This window comes from Epargyreus clarus, unplaced genomic scaffold, assembly GCF_041222505.1.
Source record: "Epargyreus clarus isolate Ecla_fem2 unplaced genomic scaffold, WU_Ecla_fem_2.2 ptg000001l, whole genome shotgun sequence".
NCBI lineage: Eukaryota > Metazoa > Arthropoda > Insecta > Lepidoptera > Hesperiidae > Epargyreus > Epargyreus clarus.
In genome coordinates this window covers 13,129,535-13,157,016 of record NW_027332209.1, presented here as the reverse complement: position 1 = coordinate 13,157,016, position 27,482 = coordinate 13,129,535, and the positions used below count along the sequence as shown (strand labels likewise).

The 27,482-nt window shown below is 39.2% G+C and overlaps 2 protein-coding genes and 1 long non-coding RNA gene across 4 annotated transcripts; all 3 read right to left on the bottom strand.

Moving 5' to 3' along the window:
- Nucleotides 1-1,971: 1,971 nt before the first annotated feature.
- Sym (symplekin scaffold protein) lies at nt 1,972-16,176 on the bottom strand. Its single transcript, XM_073088323.1, has 13 exons — nt 15,978-16,176; nt 15,702-15,895; nt 14,095-14,290; nt 13,253-13,434; nt 10,995-12,565; nt 10,376-10,615; nt 9,372-9,581; nt 8,839-8,945; nt 8,406-8,511; nt 6,924-7,042; nt 6,204-6,347; nt 3,140-3,427; nt 1,972-2,197 (listed from the first exon to the last, which is right to left on the bottom strand). Exons 1-13 carry the CDS (start codon nt 16,023-16,025, stop codon nt 2,138-2,140), a joined length of 3,465 nt encoding a protein of 1,154 aa, XP_072944424.1. The 5' UTR covers nt 16,026-16,176; the 3' UTR covers nt 1,972-2,137.
- A 1,419-nt stretch (nt 16,177-17,595) lies between these two features.
- Nucleotides 17,596-18,216, bottom strand: LOC140753416 (uncharacterized). Its single transcript, XR_012103569.1, has 3 exons — nt 18,194-18,216; nt 17,836-18,159; nt 17,596-17,658 (listed from the first exon to the last, which is right to left on the bottom strand). It is a non-coding gene; the product is annotated as an uncharacterized LOC140753416 (long non-coding RNA).
- A 285-nt stretch (nt 18,217-18,501) lies between these two features.
- On the bottom strand, nt 18,502-25,844 carry LOC140753462 (uncharacterized). Of its 2 annotated transcripts, XM_073088117.1 has the most exons (5): nt 25,665-25,844; nt 24,640-24,852; nt 23,388-23,523; nt 22,636-22,766; nt 20,454-20,585 (listed from the first exon to the last, which is right to left on the bottom strand). In XM_073088117.1, exons 1-4 carry the CDS (start codon nt 25,761-25,763, stop codon nt 22,648-22,650), a joined length of 567 nt encoding a protein of 188 aa, XP_072944218.1. In that variant the 5' UTR covers nt 25,764-25,844; the 3' UTR covers nt 20,454-20,585; nt 22,636-22,647. The 2 variants fall into 2 exon arrangements, with proteins under 2 accessions (XP_072944298.1, XP_072944218.1); XM_073088197.1 differs by lacking the exons at nt 22,636-22,766; nt 23,388-23,523; nt 24,640-24,852; nt 25,665-25,844 and adding exons at nt 18,502-18,689; nt 19,487-19,616; nt 21,111-21,391 and having other exon boundaries at nt 20,379-20,585.
- Nucleotides 25,845-27,482: the final 1,638 nt, after the last annotated feature.

Genomic DNA, 27,482 nt, shown 5'->3' with positions numbered 1-27,482 from the left:
TCGCTACTCTACATATCTATGGATAGGTGACATCTAAATCCATTATGGCAGACCAATATTTTTTATTCACGTACATATTCTATTATACTTTCGTTTATTAGTTTAATACAAGCAGTTAGTAATTCAATGTTTTTATTATATTGCACGCCTCATAAGCGAAGCGTTGAGGTTGTGCTCTACTCTCGACATTTCAAAAAAAGCAGTTTTCTCGAAACTGAAATTGATTTTTTGTTATTTATATTGCACTTATAGGTTAATTTGAGTGCACTAATATCAAGTCAAATAATTTATCAGGCACATAAAATATATTTTAATAACAATTTTTTTGTTTAACATAGTAAATAATAATATTAAACATAATCTTTTCTGGACGTCCGTGTATGGACGGGTTTATGTGGCATCAAAATTGGTCGAAAAAATGATCGTATCGGAATATTTTTTTTTTAATTATCTAAAGTAACACACGAAATAATTTCTTAGTCAATATGAGCGTTTAATTCACTGTCATCGATATACTACTAATAAAGACGTTCACTGTCATTAAATCATTATTTATAAAAAACTAATACAACAACAATAGAAAAAAATTGCTAAACTTCTTTAAAATCATTTTTTTTATTTGTTTATTGAATAGAAATAAATAATAAAAAATTAAAAAAAAAGTCAAATGTAAAATCTTAAGTTGTAACCTCGTGAGTATAACTCCATCTGATATCTATAAATGGTACTTTTTTACAAGACACTGTAAAGTTACATTGACTATTTTCGTGCTCTGCTCTTAATTTGTTAATTAATTACCTAGATTAAAACTTTCGATAGATTTGTAGTGGTGGAATGAGAGTGGAGGTGGGTGTGATTACAAATTGTTTTCATTTGAGTCGATTGTTATTGAGCATTTAACAGCTTTCTCATAAAGAGCCTCTAAAATTTTTGAATTTTTTAAACAAAACGATTTTAAATTCACATGTTGCTTCTTTATACTACACTATACTTGTCACCTGGATCTCCTTTACTCCACTTATTATTATTTAAATTTTTAATTTAAATTACCACTCAATTCAACAGTAGTGACACCGTGAAAGATCTTGAGAACAAGAACTTGGCACATGAGAACGAGTGTATTTGTATATTTATATAATATACACTTTTACAAATAATCAATTTCATTGTAAAAAAAAATTAGATTATGAGGCGTGCACTTTTGGATTTTCCAAACTTTTCTTTTGTTTTACACTGGAATATATATCAATTGACAAAATTTGTCGATTTAATGTGTATGTGTCAGTGACATATAATGTCGGACTCAAAAGCTCGCTCTCAATCTTGGCGCCATTCACCGCTGCGACACACCGCCCACAGATAAAAAATACAGCTCCTCAACTCGCCAGTAACATTATTACTATCAGCGTAACGGGGTTTATCAAAAGTGGTAACTATAAAATAAATTTATGACGGACATCGGCCGAGGAGACGGAATATTATAATTACACGCCAATGATTGAATTGTAATAATAATCTAATCGCCGTCGATCATTATTAAATAACACAAAAATATGATGGTTACTTTTTTTCACTGTTGTTATCCAAAGTCGTTTAAAAATTTAATAACACTATACTATAGCAAATTCTTATGATGCAATGGTATTTTTATTATACCTTTTTTTTATAATATAAGAGTAGCAGACGAGCATGCAGTCCACCTGATGGTAAGTGGCTACTGCCGCCCATGGACATCTGTAATAAACCCCAGATAGGATTAGATACCTTGAATAATAAAGCCAAATTGTACACAAATACTATTTTAATAATTTAAATCTATCTATTATTATATTATTAAGTCAGGATTAAAACTACTTCGCAACAATCCGCTACCAATATGTATGATGGTATATATTTTAAACCATGCAATATGTAAATATACGATCGCCTGATACAATTAACTATTAATAATAAAATACAAATAACATTACATATCCATGTGTATATAGAAAACTTTATTACGATCATACAGAACAACACGATACGAAAGTCAACAAGACAAGAATTTAACGAGTTCATTTCATTTTATTTTGTGTAAATATCATAGATATCCCTCGAAGTCGTCTATATCTGGCGGCGGGGATCTATACTCGTGCCGTCAGTCCATCCCGGGGGGTAGGGGCTCGATAGGGCTCGCCGTTGCTGCGAACGGCATATCCTGGAATTTGTAAGGGAATTTATGAAGTAAGACGTTTTGGGGTATTAGATAAAAGAATTTATATACTATCGAACTTTGATATAATGCAAGAGAACGCATTGGACATCTACCTATAGTCTGATTCATAATTAGGTGTCCTAAATGTAAACAAACAAATGTCACCGTCAAAATTAACAAGAAACAAAAACTTTAACAAACCCAACAAAAAATGAAAACTTTACAATTATTCACAATTTAACAAACGCGCTATGAAAACGATAATACATTCGAGTTCGATTACAATCACAAAAATGAATAACATCAGCTACGAAACTTAAAAATGACGGCACAAGAAATGTTTTGGGTTCCGATTGTGTTACCATTATCACATTTTAATTTTCTACCATAAGTCATAACCATAATGTTTTTTTATTATAATTATAATCCTAGTGTGGGGCTGTGAGTATAGAAAGCGTTTTTCTTTAATTACTGTATGGAACGAAATTGAGGTAATATAAATATTAGAAAATGTGAATTGATCTTAATTCATTTAGATTATTATTTTATTGTTGTATTAATTTAATAGCGTCAAAAATAAGAAACTACCATTTGAAACGTATTTTCTTGATAGGTCAACACCTTTGTTTACATTTTGGTCACCTAATTATGAATCAGACTATAGTTGGCGTTTCTGTGACGAATGCTATTATAATTTATTACAAAATAAACCAATTATAAAATATTAGTTTAGCAGCTCTACGAAAGATACGACTTATTCTATTAATAAGAAGCCATCTTAGTTACAGTAGTTTATTCTCTGTTAAATTTTTATTGTATTTCCTAACATGCAACTCTTAAAACAAGCCTACCGTAGTATTTGTTAATTTATCTGACGTGCTACGCACGCTACACGCTAATACACCGGAAGCGTATAAATAAATCAAAGTATTCATGCGAGTATACCTGTCTGACGAGTTGCGCGGGGTGAGGCACCGGATGAGGCGCGGGGTGAGGCACCGGGTGAGGCGCTGGGTGAGCAGGGTGAGGCACCGGATGCGGCGCTGGGTGAGCGGGGTGAGGCACCGGGTGAGGCGCGGGGTGAGCGGGATGAGGCACCGGGTGAGGCGCGAGGTGCGGCGGGAGGAGAGCGAGCGCGGCGGGCGGTAGCGCCGCGATCGCAGGTGCAGCGCGACCTTGCAGCCGCTCGCAGCACTTCACCCAGCCCTCCCACGCCACTTTGTTCGTCCACACCTGCGACACGAACATTCCTTTAACATCCCCATTTTTTAAAATATCAGTGTTACAAGACAAAAATATCTCCTGCATGGTGTACGCCTGCAGATAATTCAAGTACCGTGATTTTTTATTTAACTGAAAATTCTTTACTGAAGCCTTTTTAAACGCCCACCACAGCTTCTCAAGATATTAAAATTTGAAAATGCAAGATATAATATTCTTCATTTACCCGGTTGGCGCTCCTGTGGCGGATGCTATTATAATTTATAACAATATAAAACAGTTCCAAATTATTAGTTTAGCAGCGGAGAATATAACAAAAGAATCTCCATAAAACGTATAACATATTTTAGGTTTTAGAAACTTTATTTCCCATTAAGAATTATACAATTCACTTACATGAGAAACATATCCTTTTGCGACCATACCCATTAACTAGAATTCCAATGAATAAGGCTGACAGTGAACCTATGAGCTCTGAACTTTAGTCCCTTCCCAGTTGTAGGCGATGTGACGCCCTGCAGTGGGCACAGCCCCTCCTACCACTCAGTACCATCAGCACCGGCACGTCCGGCTCCTCCGGCCGCCGCCGCAGCACTGCCCCGGCACTGCGCCACGTACCTCCCGCTCCACCAGCAGCTGCAGGATGTTGAGCGCGAGCGGCGCCAGCGCGGGGTGCAGCGTGAGCGCCTGCAGCACGCTGCGCATCATCAGCACCGGCACGTCCGGCTCCTCCGGCCGCCGCCGCAGCACTGCCCCGGCACTGCGCCACGTACCTCCCGCTCCACCAGCAGCTGCAGGATGTTGAGCGCGAGCGGCGCCAGCGCGGGGTGCAGCGTGAGCGCCTGCAGCACGCTGCGCATCATCAGCACCGGCACGTCCGGCTCCTCCGGCCGCCGCCGCAGCACTGCCCCGGCACTGCGCCACGTACCTCCCGCTCCACCAGCAGCTGCAGGATGTTGAGCGCGAGCGGCGCCAGCGCGGGGTGCAGCGTGAGCGCCTGCAGCACGCTGCGCATCATCAGCACCGGCACGTCCGGCTCCTCCGGCCGCCGCCGCAGCACTGCCCCGGCACTGCGCCACGTACCTCCCGCTCCACCAGCAGCTGCAGGATGTTGAGCGCGAGCGGCGCCAGCGCGGGGTGCAGCGTGAGCGCCTGCAGCACGCTGCGCATCATCAGCACCGGCACGTCCGGCTCCTCCGGCCGCCGCCGCAGCACTGCCCCGGCACTGCGCCACGTACCTCCCGCTCCACCAGCAGCTGCAGGATGTTGAGCGCGAGCGGCGCCAGCGCGGGGTGCAGCGTGAGCGCCTGCAGCACGCTGCGCATCATCAGCACCGGCACGTCCGGCTCCTCCGGCCGCCGCCGCAGCACTGCCCCGGCACTGCGCCACGTACCTCCCGCTCCACCAGCAGCTGCAGGATGTTGAGCGCGAGCGGCGCCAGCGCGGGGTGCAGCGTGAGCGCCTGCAGCACGCTGCGCATCATCAGCACCGGCACGTCCGGCTCCTCCGGCCGCCGCCGCAGCACTGCCCCGGCACTGCGCCACGTACCTCCCGCTCCACCAGCAGCTGCAGGATGTTGAGCGCGAGCGGCGCCAGCGCGGGGTGCAGCGTGAGCGCCTGCAGCACGCTGCGCATCATCAGCACCGGCACGTCCGGCTCCTCCGGCCGCCGCCGCAGCACTGCCCCGGCACTGCGCCACGTACCTCCCGCTCCACCAGCAGCTGCAGGATGTTGAGCGCGAGCGGCGCCAGCGCGGGGTGCAGCGTGAGCGCCTGCAGCACGCTGCGCATCATCAGCACCGGCACGTCCGGCTCCTCCGGCCGCCGCCGCAGCACTGCCCCGGCACTGCGCCACGTACCTCCCGCTCCACCAGCAGCTGCAGGATGTTGAGCGCGAGCGGCGCCAGCGCGGGGTGCAGCGTGAGCGCCTGCAGCACGCTGCGCATCATCAGCACCGGCACGTCCGGCTCCTCCGGCCGCCGCCGCAGCACTGCCCCGGCACTGCGCCACGTACCTCCCGCTCCACCAGCAGCTGCAGGATGTTGAGCGCGAGCGGCGCCAGCGCGGGGTGCAGCGTGAGCGCCTGCAGCACGCTGCGCATCATCAGCACCGGCACGTCCGGCTCCTCCGGCCGCCGCCGCAGCACTGCCCCGGCACTGCGCCACGTACCTCCCGCTCCACCAGCAGCTGCAGGATGTTGAGCGCGAGCGGCGCCAGCGCGGGGTGCAGCGTGAGCGCCTGCAGCACGCTGCGCATCATCAGCACCGGCACGTCCGGCTCCTCCGGCCGCCGCCGCAGCACTGCCCCGGCACTGCGCCACGTACCTCCCGCTCCACCAGCAGCTGCAGGATGTTGAGCGCGAGCGGCGCCAGCGCGGGGTGCAGCGTGAGCGCCTGCAGCACGCTGCGCATCATCAGCACCGGCACGTCCGGCTCCTCCGGCCGCCGCCGCAGCACTGCCCCGGCACTGCGCCACGTACCTCCCGCTCCACCAGCAGCTGCAGGATGTTGAGCGCGAGCGGCGCCAGCGCGGGGTGCAGCGTGAGCGCCTGCAGCACGCTGCGCATCATCAGCACCGGCACGTCCGGCTCCTCCGGCCGCCGCCGCAGCACTGCCCCGGCACTGCGCCACGTACCTCCCGCTCCACCAGCAGCTGCAGGATGTTGAGCGCGAGCGGCGCCAGCGCGGGGTGCAGCGTGAGCGCCTGCAGCACGCTGCGCATCATCAGCACCGGCACGTCCGGCTCCTCCGGCCGCCGCCGCAGCACTGCCCCGGCACTGCGCCACGTACCTCCCGCTCCACCAGCAGCTGCAGGATGTTGAGCGCGAGCGGCGCCAGCGCGGGGTGCAGCGTGAGCGCCTGCAGCACGCTGCGCATCATCAGCACCGGCACGTCCGGCTCCTCCGCCAGCCGCTGTAGCACTGCCGACAGCACCTGATGCAACAGTACAATGATTACATTATTAATTTATAGTCCGCGTGAAACTGCTAGTCCACTCTGAATATAGAAATGAATCGCGTCGCCATAGCAAATTGTATGACTACACCTGCGCACAACAACTTCAGAGCGGACTATACTGCAGCATCTGATTCAACAAAGATGCTGTAGCACTACTGACAGCACCTACGTAAATACCCTTGTTTATATACATGCTACAACATTTGACGTAAGACTACATTGTTTACACGTTTTCATATCCTGTTTAAACCCTTAGGGGATATAAGGACAAATTTCTTACCCTATCTAACCCCTTAGGATTTCAATTTCTAAAACATGTTATTTCACTTTGCGCTCGTACGCCACAATTATTAATGATACAAAAAATGTGAAGAGATAAATTGTAGGAAATTATCCAACCTTAAATTTCGTGTATAAGTATTTTTATAATAAAACGAGTAGGAAATAAGAAATTATCGATGAACTATTAGGCGTCATTTTTCCAATATACCGGCGCAAACGGTGGAGATACGAGGTGGTAAAAAGTACATCAAAATAGAAAATAATACTTACATCCTGCGTGTAGGTCTGTTTCTCGGCGAAACACAGAGCAGTTGCCTTTATAATGTATTTCAGATCAGCCTTATTTGGATCTATCAGATGCAACGCCACTAGTAATTCTTCTGGTGAAACTGTAACAGATTTTATTATATTATTGAGAAATATGGACACCATAAAATGTTATATTCAGTTACTAAAACGAACACAATTTATACAGTTTACCCACTGTAATGTAACGAAAGTTTTACTATGCTCTCATCCCTTTTTTTGTAAGGCTGATTGCTTTTTTGTGAGGTTAATTAATATTTTTGTAAGGTTTATTGGTATTTTATAAGATTAATTCGTACTTCTGTAAGATTAATAGGTATTTTTGTAAAGTTAACCGGTAATTTTGTAAGTTAATTATTCGACGATTAGTTGTAAAGATAGTATGGCATTTTAAAGTTTCTATTATGTCGAAACACCACATAGTAAAGTATATCATGCAACCCTGATAACTATTATTTTAGTTAAATCTTGTCCAGCAAAGGTTCAAACCATTTATAATAGTGCGAGTATCATTGATAATAATAATGAAAAAATGAGTTGACGATGATGATATTGAAATTATTAAATAAATAAACGAAGCTTTCTACACACACATAGCCCCCACACTAGGATTTTGCCTGTGTCGTAGGTGCCATGGACACACACAAAGACAAATACACAAACACCCGGACCCAAAACAGATACCTAAATTAATCATTTGAATATCTGTCTGGCCGAGGATCGAACCCGGACCCCACTGCGTGTCATACTGGTAACCGCCGTACGGTGCGGGATTTTGTTAGAATTGAGAGTTCTAAAATGTATTTATATAGAACTTTTAAGAACAGTAAATCAGCATAAAAAAGAAAAGAAGAACAAACAAACCACTAAACTGATAAATATTTATCACTTACATATCATTACTGAAAATTAAACAAAATATAATTAATTCAAAAAGTTGAGCTTTATTATAAATTACTATCTGCCCCTTCATAATATGCCCGCGTATATAAAAGGCGAGAGGGTTTTAGGAGGTCGGTACCCTTAGTATGAGTTTTTACGTTTTCAAAAATGATAGATTTTGTATTTGTATACGTATTTGTCCATACATTTCCAATCAGCGCCCCTAGCTGACTGTATCAGAACTCACTACGGACCTACCCTTTAGCATAGATAAGAAAACTTTTTTTAGCATTCCCTTGGACCCTCCCCCTTCCCCCTCCACAAAGTTATAGATACGCCTACGATCGTAAAATATGTTAAAATTCATGTTGTATACAATGACCTAAGTAGGCTATAGAGTCCTCACTATAATTAAAATGGTTTATGCATTTGTAATTTGATGAATATTATAATAGTCACAATATGCTAAAATGGTCTATGATTTTTTGACAAATCATTATTCATTACTTACAAAATCCGGACTATAGTATAAATCAGTTTAACATTTTCCAAAAATATACTTACTCGGAACTTGCTCATCATTAGGGTTCTGCAAGCCGAGGAGCTTATTGAAAACCTCTTTGACTACGATAGGATTTAATTTGATTAGTTTTGGTAACGCCGCTAGTATCTGAAATTAGAAATATATCCGTTATGGTTCATCCCAAAAGAATAAAAACACTTAACGTATATATTTTTATTTTATTTTATTTATAACAATAATTACTTAATATTAATTTCTTTTTAAATTTAATTAGAGAAGAAACATCTACGCCATTCATCAAATGGTCAAAAGGCCAGGATTCCATAGCAGAAATAAAATAGGTTTTTTAATGTCATGCAGTCCACCTCATGCAAGTGGCTACTGCCGCCCACGGAGATCTGTAATCTACCCGAGATTGGATCAGATGTTCCTATACCTGAGGTCGGCAATTTTTAATGTATTATCATAACATACCTCTTTCTTGCTAAGTCCATTGAGCACTGGTATGAGGAAGCGCACGTCGGACACCCGTGTGGCGTACAGTTCGCGAACCCGCGCCACTAACTCCGGTGTCGGTGGCGCTGGAAATTGTATATTGTTATAATATGTAACTAATTATATAAATATACAGTCGGTGTTTACTGATAGACAACATTATTGTTTTATGTTTAGAGTTGTATGTCTGTCACAGAACTATAACTCTGTAATAGATAGATATTTGAAATTTTAAAGGATATGTATAATGGTGGCAATTACAACAAATGCTAACAATAAAGTGGGGGTCGCCATACAACACACCGCTGTTTATCAACCTTTTTTGCATTATCAATTGAACCGTAAAAGTTAGAAAGTTAAAATCACAGTGCGTTTAGTGCTATGGCTGCTACGATAACAATTACTAAAAATAAGAAAAATATGAAAATTTGGTAGTACAGAACCCTTCGTGTGCGTGTGTTAGACTGGCACTTAGCCAATTATTAAAATATGCAAGATGAAGCATAGCTTACCTTTCTCAGTCAGTATATGAACCAGCCTCGTGAGCAAGGTCTCAGCGCCTCTAGGACACTCGTCCAGCAAAGCCTGGAAGGCTGGCCTCATGGCGGGGTTGGAGGAGGACCCTATAAGGGCTCGGATGGGGCCCTCCACAGCGCGAAGAACACACCGCTTCGCTTCGGCGCCCGCGAAACCGTATATACGCGCCACTTCTATGATTATTTCTGAAAATAGAACAATAAATAATGTATTTAAATAGAACACATATTTTTTTTAGGCCACGGCTTCGTTCGCGGTCAGCTTTTTTTAAGATAAAAGGTATAGTTCGCGCCAAACTGCTAGTCCGCTCTGAAGTTGTTGCGAGCAGGCGTAGTCATACAATTTGCTATGGCGACGCGATTCATTTCTATATTCAGAGCGGACTAGCAGTTTTACGCGGACTATACGGTTTTACCTTATGTCCTTTTCAGAGCGGCTGACAACATGTGTACAAAATTTCATGACAATAGGTTATGTATTTAAGGCGTGAAAGCCTAGCAAACAAAGAAACTCACAGTGTATTTATAATATTCGTTAGTACACACATTACACCCAGTGTAATTTATCGGATGTAAAACATCTTACAAGCTCGCAACAACCATACACATACAAAAAAATATTGAGGGGTACATGGTACGGTGGTGCAACGTGTAATGTGTTTTAACGTGCATATGACGTTTACATTTACGTAGAACATTTGTACGATTATATTTGTCAAAATATTCAACATAAATCAATACGTCCTTTTAAATAGTAAGAAAATCAAGTTCTTAAGGTCTTATTTTTATTAAATTAAAGGAAAATCTCTTTGCCTGGGGAAAATTTAAAAATATCTGAAGAAGCTAACAGCATCTGACAATTCACAAAACAGCATAATTTTCTTCGAAATATATTCAGAATAATCAAATCATTTTAATAGAAAAGTAATATTGAAGGTGATAAAAATCTTTGTGGTGTCAGAAACTCAGAAATGTCTTACCTTCCTGTAGAGGGAACAGTGCCATAACCAAGTTCAAACAGAGCTTATAAAGCTCATCGCTCCACGGTCTGCTGGCGTGTCGCGACCCAAAAAGCTCCGGCGGGGGCGTGCCTAACGTGATAAAGCCCAGGTATAAAAGCGCGTGCTTTTCTATAACTTTCTTCACAGCTTCGCTACCCCGCTGGTATACCTTCAAGGTAGATTTGAGACAAGTCTCACGGATTTCTTCGGTTTCGTTTACTGAAATATGGTAAATAATAGGCTGTTTAAGAAATTCTACATTCAAGTGTGTATGACATTCTTAAATATTGTATAAAAAAGAATTGAATGGAATTAATAATGAATTAATTCGTAAAGAGTTCTACGAAAATCTTGAAATTCCTTGAACATTGTAAATAAATTCAAATTGTTTATTTTTTTGTGTGGTATGGAAAACATAATTTTCGAGACGTTCCAGCTTAGTTCTCAGGGATAGCGGCGTATCTGTAGCCGACCTCAAGTAGGTAACTAATCTTATCTGGGGTTGATTACAGATGTCCATGGGCAGCAGTAGCCACTTATCATCAGGTGGACTGCATGCTCATCTACTACTCCTATATTATATTAAAAAATTACTTACAAACATGGCAGACCAACGCCGCCACATATTTGTGCGCCCGCGGCGGCCTCATTATACACAACTCTTCCAATATCTCCATCGCTAACAACGGCACTTTATTCTCATTAACCAGATGCTTCAAATAATCCACAGCTTCCTCCGTAATCAACGGCGATTCTGAATAAATCTTCCTCAAGAGTACATCCTTACTACTCTCCACAGTCGGGTCTCCTCGCTCACATATCTGTGTTATTAGCGCACATAGCAACTGATTGTAGTTTTGGTCGTGTTTCTCGTGGGACTTCGATGGCTGCAACGTAACAGGGAGTCGGTTGAAGCCCTGCATGTACGCGTATTCTTCGTACAACCACAACATCGCAAGGTCAATCTGATTCGCCGGATCGTCCAATATGTAATCGAGGACTAAGTCTCTGATATCCGGCGTGTAGCTCGACGCGAAGATTGTTATGAACTTAGATCTTATTTGGGATGCTCCACCTATTGCACTTTCTTTTTCTGCCCTCAGGATTCTACCAACCGCTTGTAACATTAGTCTTTCTTTGATCTCCTTCGGTATCGGCCGAGTTAGTTCTTGCAGCTTCAAAAGTTTAACTTTCTGCTTCAACTTCGGGACGGACGGCGTCTGTGGGATTATAGGCTTTTCGATTGCCTTTTCAGTAGCTTTTTTTTCTTCTTCCTTCAAATATTCCTGTCTCGTTTCCTCCATGAGCTTTGATACTGCGTTTTCGATCTGCTTGTCCGCTTTCGTGGACTCTTGGAGTTTGGCTACGGCATTCTTAAGTGTCGTTTTCTCGTCATCTTCTCTTAACAGAGGTATCTTGGCTGCTATATCTGATAGGGAAGGCTGTGGTTGTGTAGGCTGTGTTATTACAGGCGCGGGCTCATCCTTAATTAACGCTAATATCATCTTTGCTAAGCTCTTCTTTTGCGTTTTGCTTCCAGCATTCGGAATAGGTTTGTAAGAGGTGATAAACCCGAGAGGCATTTCGTTGGGCAAATGATTGAGTAGTGTCGTCATTACCAAGCTCACTACATTTTCGACGTTACTAACACCTTCTAGTAGTGTGTCGTCAGTGACAGCGGATTTTGTCACTGGCTGACTATCATCATCATACTGTACGAAGTCGCTACGACTGTTACTATTGCTGTCGCTACCTTGACTGTTGCTTTGGGGAGAGTCAACTCTGAACCTCTTGGCTGGGGCGTCCCCATTCCTGATCTCTCCCACGCGCTTACTCCGCCTGTCTTTAGACACCGCTTTATTCAGCTCTTGCGTCGTCATTCCCAAGTCTAACAGCAACTGGGTTAGTTGCGGTAACATTTCATTCGATGACGGATGCTTAATGAGCGTCAGGAGCTGCATTTTAAGATGTTTTCGAACCGAATTGACTTGGGACTGGGATAATGTCGGTGGTAGGGTGGTATGAAGGTCTTGTAGGGCTTGTACTACCCTTGGCATGAATCGTGGCCTTAACTTGGCTAAGAGACACAATGTTGCCATGCACGTCATCAAATTCACACTCGATATATGTTGGGAGTTGTGGAACTTCACTAGGAGCATAAAAATGTGCCTGGAAAAATATAAATAACAAATTGATAGATTAAACTTCAACTTTGAAAGTAAACAAGTTTTTTAATGTTTTGTCAAGGTTTATGCTACAACATATGTTTATAATATATGAGTAGCAAACGAGCATGCAGTCCAGCTGAAGGTAAGTGGCTTCTGACGCTCGTCTGCAACAAACGTAGGTGAACAATTTTTAGAACTTAGCAATAGATACATGCTAGCAAACTTACAAATTAATAAGGTCCTTAGTCCTCAAGACTGGTAAGGCATCTGTTATCAAATCAAGTAGGACCCCTATCCTATATGAAGTTAGTTATAGATAGAAGCAACAGTAATCACTCATTAAGTGGACTGCATTCTTGATTGCTGCTTATATCCATTGAAAATGCCTCAATAGAGTACTTTAAAGCCAGTAGAACCCTCTGTGGTTCGAATCCGGCGGCACCACCGCCATACCTTTTTCTACCTAATTTTAACAATTGAAGGGTGTAGAAATGGAGGCATACTTTACCGAGGAATTCGAACAAGTCCTCAGGGTTAGCGGCGCATCTGTGGCTGACTTCAGGTAAGAATCCAATCTTACCTTGGGTTGATTGCAGATGTCCATAAGCAGCAGTAGCCACTAACCATCAGGTAGACTGCATGCTCGCCTGCTACTCTTGTATTATTAAAAAATTACAAAAGGACTTACTCTGATTCTTCCTCTAAAGACTTTCTATTGATGAAAGGCAGGTTGCTAGGTATGTTGTCCAAACTGAACTCTTCTTCTATGCCCTCCCCAGGACTCTGGATTTTAACCACTTCTTCCAGAAACTTGATGGAGTGTGTCCGGATACCTTCATTATCATTATCTATCATATTTAATACTAAGAGCTGTAAACAACAAGAAACATATACATAAAATAACAGCATTTCTTATACAATAACAACAGAATATCCAGGCAAATAACAAAAAAGTTGAATTTCAACACAGCTGATAATTATTTTTAAGTTGATTGATAGAGGAAATACAAAATTATTTTGGCCTCAGTTATTTTTATTGTAGAAAAAATAGGTTCCCTACAGGCAGGTACATTGGGAAATTGCTTTGCTGTAAGTCTGAAATATTAAAAATGGTAGTAGCCTTTTAGGTTTGGTTTAAAGTACTACTGCCACACGATTTCATGTCTAACAGCACTGTTAAGCATTTTTGTGTTCTGGTTTGAACAATAGTTCTAGGTGTGGTTTTAAACAGTATTAAAAAAAATACACCACAAAAATTAGGCCACATAGTTCATAGGACAGACAACCGACGGGGTAGGAAGATCCTCGAATTGAGACCACATCTGGGCAAAAGGAATACAGGACGCCCCCCGACCAGGTGGACTGATGACATGAGAGGTTGGAGAACCTCTTCAGATCTCAGGTAACTGTTGGATTCAGACAGTTCGAAGCCAGTCGGAGTGGCACAGATTAGGGGAGGCCTATGTTCAGCAGTGGATTATTAAAGGCTGATAGATAGGAAAAAATATATTGCAAAACAATACAACAAACCTTCAACTTAGTAAGGTGCTCCCACACAAACTGCATATCAGTGATATTGGCGCCACCCTTGCAAATCCATTGCAGAGCGCTCTGGTACACAATGCTAGCTGCCTGAATCGCTCTCTTCTGGACCGCTATCACTGTATCCGTCACTAGCACCTGCAGATGACTGACCACTTTGGGCAGATGTTCTGCATGAAGCTTACTGAAAGATTAATATTGATATATGTGAAAGATAGATAATATTAGTTATATTTTGGAGGTGGAAGAACCCTTTGTGGTTGCATCTGGAGGCGGCACCACCACACCATCTTCTGCCTAATGACAACAGTGTTAAACATTGCAGCTGCGCTATGGTTTGAAGGAGTAAGGAGGACACACTTATCTGCACTTATCGCTGGAGCACAATTGTCAAAATTTTTATGTTATTATTGTTTTTAAATTATTACTTTTTATAGTTTGTTTTAGGTTTTATTGTTTAATTACTGTTTCTTTTTTGTAATTGTCTATTTTTATATAATTGTTTTTTTTATTATTATTATTATATGAGGTGTTTCGATGTGATCCTCAAGAGTAACAATGCAATGCTGTGGCCGACCTCAGGTGGCACTTGTTTTATTTGCACTTGATTGCAGATGTCACCTTTTTTTTTTGGATGAGGGGGAAACCTTCAAAAGGTACCCAGTGTCGTGGGAGCGACACGGGGTTATGTGGGATTTTTACCGCACTAAAACCCCCCAGATGGCCATCCTCACCGCTGCGAAGAGGACTCCGGGATCTCCAATGGAACGCAACCGGAGTCCTCTGAACGTGTTGCCCCATCAGGCTCCGCCCAGGTGAGCCCAGGCGCTCTCCACACCATCTGGTGTTTACGACGGTATGCGACCACACATACCGCCGTCCTTCCCGGGGTCGCTTGCTGGACGGTTCGAGCTCCCACTCCTGCCGCTCGCAACCCCGGAAGCCCCCTTTTAGTCGCCTCCTACGACAGACAGGGGAAACCGTAGCTTCTATTCTGATCCCGGTACTACAGGGACATGCATCTGCATTGCGTTCCGTTGGAGATCCCGGAGTCCTCTTCACAGCGGTGAGGATGGCCACCAGGGGGATTTTAGTGCGGTAAAACTCCCACATAACCCCGTGTCGCTCCCACGACACTGGGTACCTTTTGAAGGTTTCCCCCTCATCAAAAAAAAGGGACATGCATCTGCGTGTCCCTGACATCTGTCACCTGCCATCAGATGAACTGCATGCTTATCTACTATGTTGTAAAAAATAGACTTTTTGTGCCTATTTACAGCTATGTTCAGTGCCGTTTGTGTTTATCCACAGCACTCTTAATACATGTTTTAGTATAGTTGTTATATTTAGTAGTAATCGATTTATCTCCAATTAAAAGATAAGGACCTAATCATTACTGACTCAGTATAAGTATATAGATTTCACGTTTTTGAGAATATTATAAAAATGTAATAGTGTGACAGACCGTAAGAATTTTTTAATACCATTATTATAGGTACAAATGTTCTGTAAGTAGTATGTAACGTCATTTATTGGTTTGTTTACACAGTTTTTATAACCTAACTTTGTAAAAAAACTAATCCCGTAATCCTTACCTAATCTCTTCAATAAACGCGATCACCTGTTTCTTAACATCATTTGACTTGTCGTTAACGTAGCTCATAATATTGTCCATGTATACAGTAATCATTTCTGGCGCTTGATGCAACAATACTTCTATGATTTTCCTGAACAAATCCGCCTTCCTGCTCCCTTCTACCATCCCCGCCTCGTTTATCCATTGTATCAGCTGAAATCAAGGGAAATAAAACACAATTTCAGGTTTAAAAGTATGTTTATAGAAAATATTTACAATCGTAACTGATTCTAACCTGATTTTGAGCCGCAGTGTTGGAGCTTGGTACGTATTTACTCGACATTGTGATTAGCGTATTATTATATTTTATTCATTTCATTAAATTAAAAGTAAGTACGGCATGAGAGTATTAAAATATACAAGTTAATAATTTCGCCCCGAGAAATGAAAAACGACAATTGACTTGGTGAGTTGACAGGTTGTTTGACATGACAATTGACAATAAAACCAACGACAATATGCACAGACTATACAAAGTAAGTTACGTTTGCCAAAGTAGCCGATTTTTTTTATAATACATCTACGTTCCGATACCAACTTTATGTGTGTACAATTGGCTACTTGACACTTTTTGGGAAAGTGTTTTAATGAATTAGTATACGTATTATATATGCCTTTCATTGATCACTTTTTCGAAAAAAGGGCTATTTATTAATAAAAAACAAAGTTTCTTTACGGTGAACGGAACGTCGCGTTAAATCAGGCGGTCAAGTGTCATTTTGTGGCGAAACGTCATTATACTGTAAACAAACAACGCTCGGAAGAAAATAGGGAGTTATTTAGCTTTTATAACTAAAATTGAAATAAATGACAAGTTATAAGACGTGTGCAGTGACGATGTGCACAAGTACGATCGCTAAATATCCTAACAAATTTGCTTATACACGTTCCTAAGCCGAAATCTCATAAACGTTAAAAGAACTTGCAGACAGAGGATTCAAACATATAATAGAAGTATTAATGATAAAAAAGAATAAGGAGTGATTCCTCTACTCTAAATCATCAAACCCGGATATAATCAGAACAAAACAGCAAGTTAATGTATTCATATATTATAAAGATGTCTACGATAAGAATAGAGTTAGAATAGTATTAGTTAAGAATAGAATAAATGAATTAAAAGAAGTCTACGAGAATTCTCTATTTTAAGGCCTCATTCTGTAATTAATAAGAAACAAACTATTTCGATGACTGAGTTATTATTACTTGTGCACGGATTGACTTACAGGACTGTATAATTAAAAATACATGATTTGCTAATTTTAATCTTTTATTAACCGACTGCTTTGTTTGTTAGGTTTATATGGGTCTATTATTGCGGACACACCGTAGAACTTTTGTATATATTTATCATTATATGTTACATTTACAATATTTACTACAGATAACCTCAAAGCATTTTGAAGCTGTTATTTTCTTGTATATTGAAGCTCTTGCTAAGCTGAATTTTTGTGCTGCTTGAGTGTGTACTTTCTTCATTTTTAAAATTATTATCTGTAACAACTAGATATATAATTTTTATCATTGTCATTTTGAGAAATCTGTAGTGCAATAACAGCAACTGTATGGTCATTTTCCTTCCTTCATCTTGTTGGGTAGGTTACTCAAGTAAAGAACTACTATTTCCCATTTCCTTTACTTTATGTACTTCAGAGTGCTGACCACCTTTGAAACTTTTGGTTCCTCACTTTCTATGACTCCACATTAAAAATGCTACTGCATGTTTGCTGCATCCTTGGGAGGCAGGACAGTCATCACATTTAATAAAACTTTGTTTTTCATATACAGCCATGGACACTGAGCATGACTTTTGATGTACCTTGTATTCAGGACAACTTTTAATGAAACACAAACTTGCCTGCCTCTTAAACTGCACATACCCTATAGCGTCGTCACTATACGCCTATCGCGAAGATCTGAAAATATAAATATAATCAATAAATAACCTTAAAGCAGTTCACATAAGAATATAAGTATAGTTTAAAAAGCTTGATAATCACTTAAAGACAACCTTTCTTCTATCGGAAATCGGTTAAGAAATGTTTTAACTGTCCGAAATGATTAAATGTAAATATAAAGAATATTTTACTTACGTTGTTTATTTGTGATTTCCATAGGTTATTTCACGGAAGTTTTTGTATTCATTTTTATTTATTGCATTGTATATCTTCTTTAAGCAGATTCACGCTATCAGCTTTAATATACTGTGGATTCATTTCAGTTCACAACATAAATTCAACCAACTCTAACAGCAAACGATATCATTTTTATTTGTCTTGTTTATTATGCATGTGGTGACGTCACATGACGTTTAAGGCAGCACTGTCGCCGTTTTGGGATTTAAAATCCACAGATAAAAAATCGAAAATTTCTTTTAAAAAATTAAAATACTTAGAACGTATTAAAAATTTAACTAACTACTGCATAATTTATGTTTACTTATAAGCTAACATATTGGATATATTTCATATTTTATTGTTAAAACTGTCAAGTACCCAATTTGTAAACCCAAAAAAATATTTTAATTTTCTATCCCCCTGCTACACAAAATGATCAGACTGTAAATTCTGCCGTTGTCACCATTTCATTATTTTTAATTTTACCACGAAGAAATTTCCATAACCACAAATTACATGTAAACTAGTGACTAATTCTCGGCGCTAGCGCTGCCGTGTGTTACAGACCTATTACATACTTCCCCTTTATAAACTTAGCTTTACTTAAAATCAGGTAAAATGAAATAATTTTTAATAGTAAGATTTATTAATCTCAATAAAGTTATACAAATCTAAAATTTAAATAAAAACTATAAGTTATATCTTTTACACAATTAATGGCGCTTGTTGTGTTATATATAGAGTTTGCATTTCCTGGGCTGGCGGTTTAATCCGTTCTTCAATCTCCAAATAAGTACTTCGTACCACGAGTAAGCAGTAGAATAAAATAACTGAAAACAAGTAATATTTATTACAATATATTTTGTCTATTATCTTGGCACTTAGGTTTATCTAATAGACAGTATAATAAAATTATAATTGGCTTTAATTTTGTGTTTTCGTATTACTCATATAAATTGAATAAAAAATAAGGCAATAAATTGCCTCAAAACATAATCCTTATATTATATAACTAGCTGACCCGGCAAACTTTGTACCGCCTCAAAATCTATTTATCAAATATATTTCATATAAAATATAACCTATGTTACTCGTGGATAATGTACCTTTCGAATGGTGAAAGAATTTTTAAAATCGGTCCAGTAGTTTTTAAGCCTATTCATTACAGTCAAACAAACAAAGTATTCCCCTTTATAATATTAGTATAGATGTATGACTTTAAACTCCATTCAAATTTTCGTAATAATGGCAATGACACATGATGGTATCTTATTTCTTACAAGTATCACCTCTTATTGAGTCATTCCAGATTATTTTCATATACAATCAGCATGATTTTACGTTTAGATAATTTGTGTAGCCATAATAAGCAAATCGATTATTTTGATTTCCTTTAAAACTAAGCTCTAGATAATAGGCTACGGTTTTTTATACTATTGTGTTTATTGTATATTTTGCCGAATAAATTATTTTCTTTCTTTCTTTCTTACTAACTAAATGTATTAAATATAGAAAAAGTCACTATGAAAAACCTTGTATTTGAGTTTTAAAACAGTAGGCTCCGACAAACATATAAAAATCGTGCTAAAAATATAATTTGAAGTTATGTAATAAGCAACATACTCACCACACCATGCCAACAAACTTAATGTAGCTGCAAAATTTAAGAAGATGGTCGCTACCACTACTAATGCTAATGCGAGCCCGAGCAGGAACAGTCCAGTGTAGTAATAATACTTCATAAGTTTAACTCTGTTCTGAAAATTAAATCAAATTATGTTTGAGTTTTGACACGGTTCGTGATTCGATAATGTAATTTGTGAAAAGGTATTACCGCCAAAATTATTATAGTTATTAAACTATTTTAAAATTAAGTTAAGGCAAAAACATACTATTCCTACTATTCCAATGAGTTCTTATATAATCCGCTAGGAGCGCTGATTGGAAATGTATGGGCAAATACGTAAACAAATACCAAAACAGTTTATTTTAATAAAAACGTAAAAACTCATACTAAGGGTACAGCAGTTGATCTCTAGTAGGACTTTAATCCTATTAAAAGTTGATAAGAGATGTCCATGAGCGATAGTGAATATTTACTTAGTATTGTATGGATCTGATGAAAAAACTGGATGAGTCAAAGGTGAAATTTTATGAATTTCCCAAACGTAGGCATAAACTCATCAACCACAGAATGAACTTAGCAGCCTAATGTCTACGAGTAAGTACTGCTAACTACCTAAAGTCAAACTTATGCCACGTTTTAGTGATCAGTAGATTATTTTTATAATAAGACTAGCTAACCCGGCAAACGTTGTGTTGCCATATAAATAAAAAAAATGTTAAGGGTGAACGACCCTTATCACTTAGGAGTATGAAAAATAGATTGTAGCCGATTCTCAGACCTACTGAATATGCATATAAAATTTGGTGAAAATCGGTAAAGCCGTTTCGGAGGAGTACGGTAACTAATATTGTGACACGAGAATTTTATATATAACATAAAACTTTAGATTTACCTTATGGACACCAATAATTAAGAGCAAGCTGATTACGAAGTAGTACAAAAATATCAGCAAAGAATATGCATGAGAGACATATAGCCCCAACGCAATATTAGCAGTTTCCTCCGGTGTATGGTTTATATCACTCCCATTGGTTTTAATAAATGTTACTACTTTGTACAAAGAAAACGATACGGCAAAAAGATTAAGCGTTGCATTCAACTGAAATAAAAATAAAATGTTAGTTTTTATTTAAAATACCGTAATATTTGAAATAAATAGATAATATAAAGTTATAATTTTAATAATAACAAGAGTGAGGGAAGTTGTAAATACAAAATAAAACAGTCTTTTTTTTATTTTGTGCTGTAATATAACTAAGTGTTGTAAATCTGTTTATGATTTTATGTTGTTATTACATTATTTGTGATAGTGTTGTAAATCTGTTTCTAGCTTTATGTTTTTATTATATTACAGATTACTGTAACTATCTTGTTATCTATGCAATTAACGTCTATATCTATCTATCTACAAATATAGTCAAAACATTTGACTAACAGTTTTCAATGAAAGTAATCTAAGATGAGCGTGTACAGCTCATACACATATAAAATCTGTATTGTTTATAAATGATTAAGTAAATAACAAAATTGTTGCTTTTGCACATTTATGAAATCACTCATATTACACATACTCACGTACTTAGTTTTTAAATCTACAATAATCTAGTGACTAATATTCTCTTACCAACGACAAATATCCGATTATAAGAGCGCCAGTTCTTAGCGACAAACAAAAACAAAACCTGTACAACCTCGGCAATTCAAACCCCATGTTTGTTATTGGAAAATCACAACAAAAATAGATATACTTTCCACTTTACAACACTACGTTCACTTTAGTTGTAATAACTCGCATTTATTTGGGTGGATGAGTAACAAAAAAGTCACCTATACGAATTTGTTAGGAAAAACGGGTGTGTTTTATCGGCAGCCGCGAATTATCTGTTTATCAGATACGCCGGTAACGTATGATAAAGGCGGACCAATGAACTCGTTTTAAAAGTGTAGTCTTCCGATTCAAAAGTATGACTATTTTGGCTTAAAAAAGAGTCATACTTTACTTTTCAACTTACTGTATTTACTTAGGGGAGAGTCCTACAGTACCGGCCGGCATCCAATACTTGCAAATTCTCTTAGCCTACAACAGGTGGCGTTAAAGGAAGTACAGTAGAATCACAGATATGTTATTAAAAGGTTAGGCCCTGAGCGAGAGGAACGAGTCTCGAAGCATTTACTGTCAGTACGAAGATTAGTGTTGCTTAAGATACACCTACGCTACAGTATTAAAGTTCTGAGTGTGATTTTCGAAGTACAGATGAAAATTTAAGCCCGTTAGTCCTGGTACGCATAATTTACTTATACAATTATTAAAAAAAAGTGTTTTGAATCGATCTTCATTTATAGGTTTTTGTTTGTGATAAAACATAATTAATATTTCGTTACCCGCAGTACCGGCCGCGACTTCGTCCTCCAGTACCGGCCACTATTTAAATTTATTTTATCGAAGTTAATTTGCTCACAGATACACAGAAATGCTAGTGCTGACGCTAAACTTCAAATTGCCTCTTTTCAGCAATCTGAATCTGAAACAAAAGCTGCCATTCAGATAACCATCGACAATTTTAAAGCTGTTCTTGCAGAACTCTCACCTGTTCCTGATGCTTTAAAAAAAAGAGCAACAGCACGACGCCGCAAGGCTAAAAGAAGCGAAATTATGACAAGTTATCCATATAAAAAAAATCTGGAAGAGAAAAGGGCAGCCAAAATGGGAACGTTGTTTCAGCAATGCAGGAAATGAAATTCTTTTCATGGCAAGAAAAAACTACAAGAAAAATAATAATTTCAGTACAGGTAAACTGATGGTAAGTGGCTACTGCCGCCCATGGACATCTGTAATCAACCCCAGATAGGATAAGATATTCCTACCTGAGGTCAGCCACAGATGCGCCGCTACCCCTGAGGACTAAGTTTCGAACGCATCGGAAAAGTCTTTCTCCCTTACCACACCCTTCAAACCTGAACACAGCAGCGCCTCACACTGCTGTTATTAGGTGGAAAGAAAAGCATTAAAAAAATTGTTATTTGTTTTTAGCCAATTTAAAACATAATTCATTAGGATTTTTAAATCTACGGCTTCGACTTCGTTCAAGAAATCACCTGCGATCGAACACTATATAAGTTATGAATTTATATATATATTAGGTTATTACATTAGTAATTTATTATGCTTCGGAATCGTGTGTATTGCAAGGAATTCCCTCTTTACATTCCATTTCTTTTTCATATTCTGCAATATTCACATAATAACTGTACACGACGATAAATGAATAAAACTCCAGAACTGAAAAAATAATAAAATTACATACTTAATCTCCAGTATATTTTCAAATAATAAGACTGGAGTAGCTAACGAGCATGCAGCCCATCTGATGGTAAGTGGTGACTAGTGAATGCAATCCCGACGATCGAGATCGTAAAGTCGAGATCCCGCGTGATTAGAAATATCAATCCCGCGGGATCTCGGGATTTTCGGGATCTCGTCTAGTTAAAAAATCACATCACTGTAAACGATGAAAACTGCTTGTTGGTTATAGTGAGGTAATATAAAACAAAATATTATTCGAAACGAAAGCCTTTATCCTTTAATTAAACTAAAGTAACGAAATAATTAACAGTTTACTAAAATAATCAAAATAAGGTATACAGTAGTTAAAGATTAAAAAGTTATGGGTGATTTTGAAAATAACTTCTTAAAAAACAAAGTGCGCACCTCTCGCATCGCGAGCGTATGTGTGTAACATCGCTGACCATTGCCGCCTAACTCGTCAATCTCGAACGAGATCTTGTCATATTATGCTTCGGGATTGATCCCGAAAAATTAGACGAGATCTCGCGAGATATAGATCCCGCGAGACCGGGATTGCATTCCCTAGTGGTGACTGCCATAGACATCTTAACTTACCAACAAATAATAAAATGCACAGATAATATCCTATTAGAAGTTTGTGGCTTAGACACAACACTGAGATGAATATGACTTCCAGTAACCAGATAGGAAAACGACATACCAGGTAGTATTTGAATAAATTTGATCTCTCCTGAAAAGAAAAAAAAGATAAGAAAAATAGAAAAATAATATTTTTTATGGTTCATGAGAGTAAAAAAGAACAGTATCCTTAGTATGAGTTTTTGCTCATTCAGTGCCCACGTGGACCGTGTCGGAACTAAAATTTTGCATTATGAGTTTTAAAAAACTGAATAATCAATTGTAACAACATTTAATTTTACAAATATAAATATAATGAATTTATTTTTACATTTTTAATTTAATTTCTATAGCGTTATAGTTCCGTTTTTAAACTTATGCAGCGGAATTTTAGTTCCGATACGGTCCACGGGAGCGCTGTATGCGGGAATTCGTAAACATTGAACGTTTGCGAGCAAACGTTAAAACTCATACTAAAGGTACAGAGAATGTGAAAAGCAACTTGTGTATGTGTTAGAAAACTAGGTAGTGTCAATCCATTGGGAAAACCGACAAGTATTCAAAATTTTATATGCTGGCGAAATTAGTTATTTGTTGAAGAAATCTTAAATGCAAGTGAACAAATTTTCCACAATTATCTGAGACTTTTACCGCTGTTAGAAAATGAGTAGGATAAAATACGAACGGGGCAACGCGCTAAGAGGACTCCGGTTGCGTTCCTTTGGAGATTCCGGAGTTCTCTACGCAGCGCCGAGGACGGCCACCGGGGGGGTTTTAGCGGTAAGAATCCCACATAACCGTGTCGCTCACACGGCATCGGGTACCTTTTGAAGGTTCCCCCTCGTTAAAAAAAAGGTTAAAATATGAAAGGTGATTTGAAGGTGATCTTTAATGATCATACATTCAAAAGTTAGGTATTCTCGCAGGTTGTAGAGTTAGTTTAAATCATTTATCAATTAGCAATATAAATTCAATATAAAATCAATTAGCAATATATTAATAGCAATACCTATAATTGCTGTACTTAGGCCTTAACTAAAAATGGTTTTGTAATACCTAATCACCACTCTGGACGAATCATGTCGCAAACTACATAATTATGGATTTTTTAGTTCTTTTAGGACCATCAGATGAAGTTTTGTGTTCAAAAAACGGTTAGAGTTTTATTATATACCTACCTATCTATTCAAAATATCTACATACGTCTTATAGTATATATAGTACGTACATAATATAGTCCATAGCCCAAAAAAGCAGTAAACACTAGAAGAACCGCGTCGGACACCAAAATAATAGTGTAGGAGTAGAACAAAATTAGTATAATATTCTCTGGTGCTCGATACTTATTATTCACCAGCCAAGCACCGAATGGAAAACTTTGATGAACAAGCACTTCAAGAATCGCCATTGTGAAGAATAATACACAGAAGAGTGTCCGGAACTAAAAATAACAGAATAATAAAATAATCTATTAAATTATCGTCAAAACGTGATCAGCCATTCCCAAGATTTTTTTTATAATATAGGAATAGCAGACGAGCATGCAGTCCACCTGATGGTAAGCTACTGTCGCCCATGGACATGTGTAATCAACTCCAGATAGTAATGGATATTCTTACTTGAGGTCGGCCACGATTGCACCGCTACCCGTGAAGATTAGGTTGCCTCGGAAATCGCCTCGCCTCGGAAAATTACCTATTCTATATCTCCCTTACCACACCTTTAATGCTGCGTTCGCACTCCCCACGCTTGGCGTTTTCCGTAAACTCCAAACTCTATTAATGGTTGGCTTGATCAACCCGCGAGGCCGAGCGACCACCATACCGGTCTGACGCGCAAAGGGTCCAGGGTTAGATCCCCGGCCAGACAGATATCTAAATGATGAATTTAGATTTCTGTTTCTGGGTCTGGGTGTTTGGGTTGGTTGGGTGTGTATTTGTCTATGTGTGTGTCCATGGCACCCACGACACTGGGAATCCTAGTGTGGGGCTAAGAGTGTAGAAAGCGTTAATTAATTTATTTAAATGTTATGTTACAAGCGCTTGCAAGCCTACACAAACCAATTCAAAAGTTTTATCCACATTGAATTTGGGATGGTATGCTAGAGAACGGACGCGGCGTTAGATATGGAAAAAAAGGGAAAAATTTAAGGCATTATTATCATAAGCAGAATAGGTATAGCTCAAAAATAATATTTTAAAAGCACAGGTACATTCAATTTATGTACCTATTGATATCATTTCAATAACTTACTATCGTCCACAGAAGTATAATTATGGAACCACTCCGTAAAGAGTAAAGGAGAAGAAAGGTTTCTATTGTTGGCAAAATTACTTCTATATTAACACACATATTTTAACCTCAGTTCATAGCTTGCCATACATTATAATACTTCATACATTGATGTTATGTCTAAAATATAATCATACTTTTACAATAGAGATGTGCCGAGTCAGGTCGACTCGAGTCAGTACTCGAGTACTTACATAAACTCGCATACTCTAGTACCAGTAATACTCGAATACTGACGATACTCGTATACTACAACTACTACTCGTACAAGTAAAAACTTGTTTAATTTTGTGTAGTGGGTTGTTTCTTTTTTTTTTGCTCTTCCGTGCTATTGGACTGTATGTTGTGCAAAGTACTCGAGTACTTTGTGAATACTTTGGACTCGAGTACTGAATCGATTCTTTTTTATATGAGTACTAAAGTACTCGAATACCAAAAATGGCCGACTCGGCACATCATTATTTTACAATAACCATACAATGACGTTAATCATAGATATTACTTGACATAATGACCTATTGTCTATGGATTAACTTTTGATTTCATAAACAGAACAGAGGTCATAAATAGCAAAAAATACAGGCCCAACTATTTTTTTTTCACAGACTAATAGTGAGCTTAGAACTCACGAAAAATGTATATTCACGAAATATGAAAATGAAAAGGTGGTAGAACCCTTTGTGGGTCGACTCCGGCGGCACCATCACCACACCTATTTCTACCTCATAACAGCAGTGTTTAGAAGGGTGTCGTAAGGGAGACATACTTTTCCGAGGCGTTCCAACTTAGTCTTCAGGGGTAGCGGGGGTATCTGTGGCCGAGCTCAAGTAGGAATCATCATCATCATCATCATCATCAACCCATTACTGTCCCACTGCTGGGCACGGGTCTCCTCTCAGAATGAGAAGGATTAGGCCATAGTCTACCGCGCTGGCCAAGTGCGTATTGGTAGACTTCACATACCTTTAAGATTTTTATCTCTCAGGTATGCAGGTTTCCTCACGATGTTTTCCTTCACCGTTTTAAGCAAGTGATAATTAATTTCTAATAAGCACATAAATTTCAAAATCAGAGGTGCGTGCCTGGGATTTGAACCTCGGACCCCTCGATCGAGAGGCCGCGTTTCTTAACCACTAGGCTATCACTAGTAGGAATATTTAATCCTATCTGGGTTTGATTACAGACGTCCATGGGCAATAGATGCCACTTACCATCAGGTGGACTACATGTTCGTCTGCTACTTCCATATAAAAAAGTAACAGTTGCTGTTCTCACGATGCGGTTTATTTTAGCGTGGTTTGGTGGTTATCTGCTGTTTCTGCTGTATCAGTAGGCAATTAAACGGAACAGTAAAATAGTTTTTTTCTGTTCCGTGGGCAATTAATATCGTTTTTTCCGTCAGATTGGCGATCTAATTCCGCCGAGTTTGCGGGCACCTCCGTTACCGCAGCGGCTACGTAACCGCGAAAAACTTAAAAGGCATAAGCCTATATGATGATTTATTCCTTACTTTAAATGCTCAGTTGGGCATGTTAGTGGCCATAATAAATAAACATCTGTACACTACAATATAAAAATCTTTATTTTTCACCAAAGTTTATGTAACAAAAAAACAATGATACATTTAAGGCGACCTTAACACTACAGTAGTGATGTCTTCCTAATAAACTAATTATTAATAAATAAGTAAATAAAGAATAAATAATTTCTAATAATTTATTAAAATAATTAAAACATTGCATACAAACTTCTGGCCATACCTTTAACTGGCTGTATTCT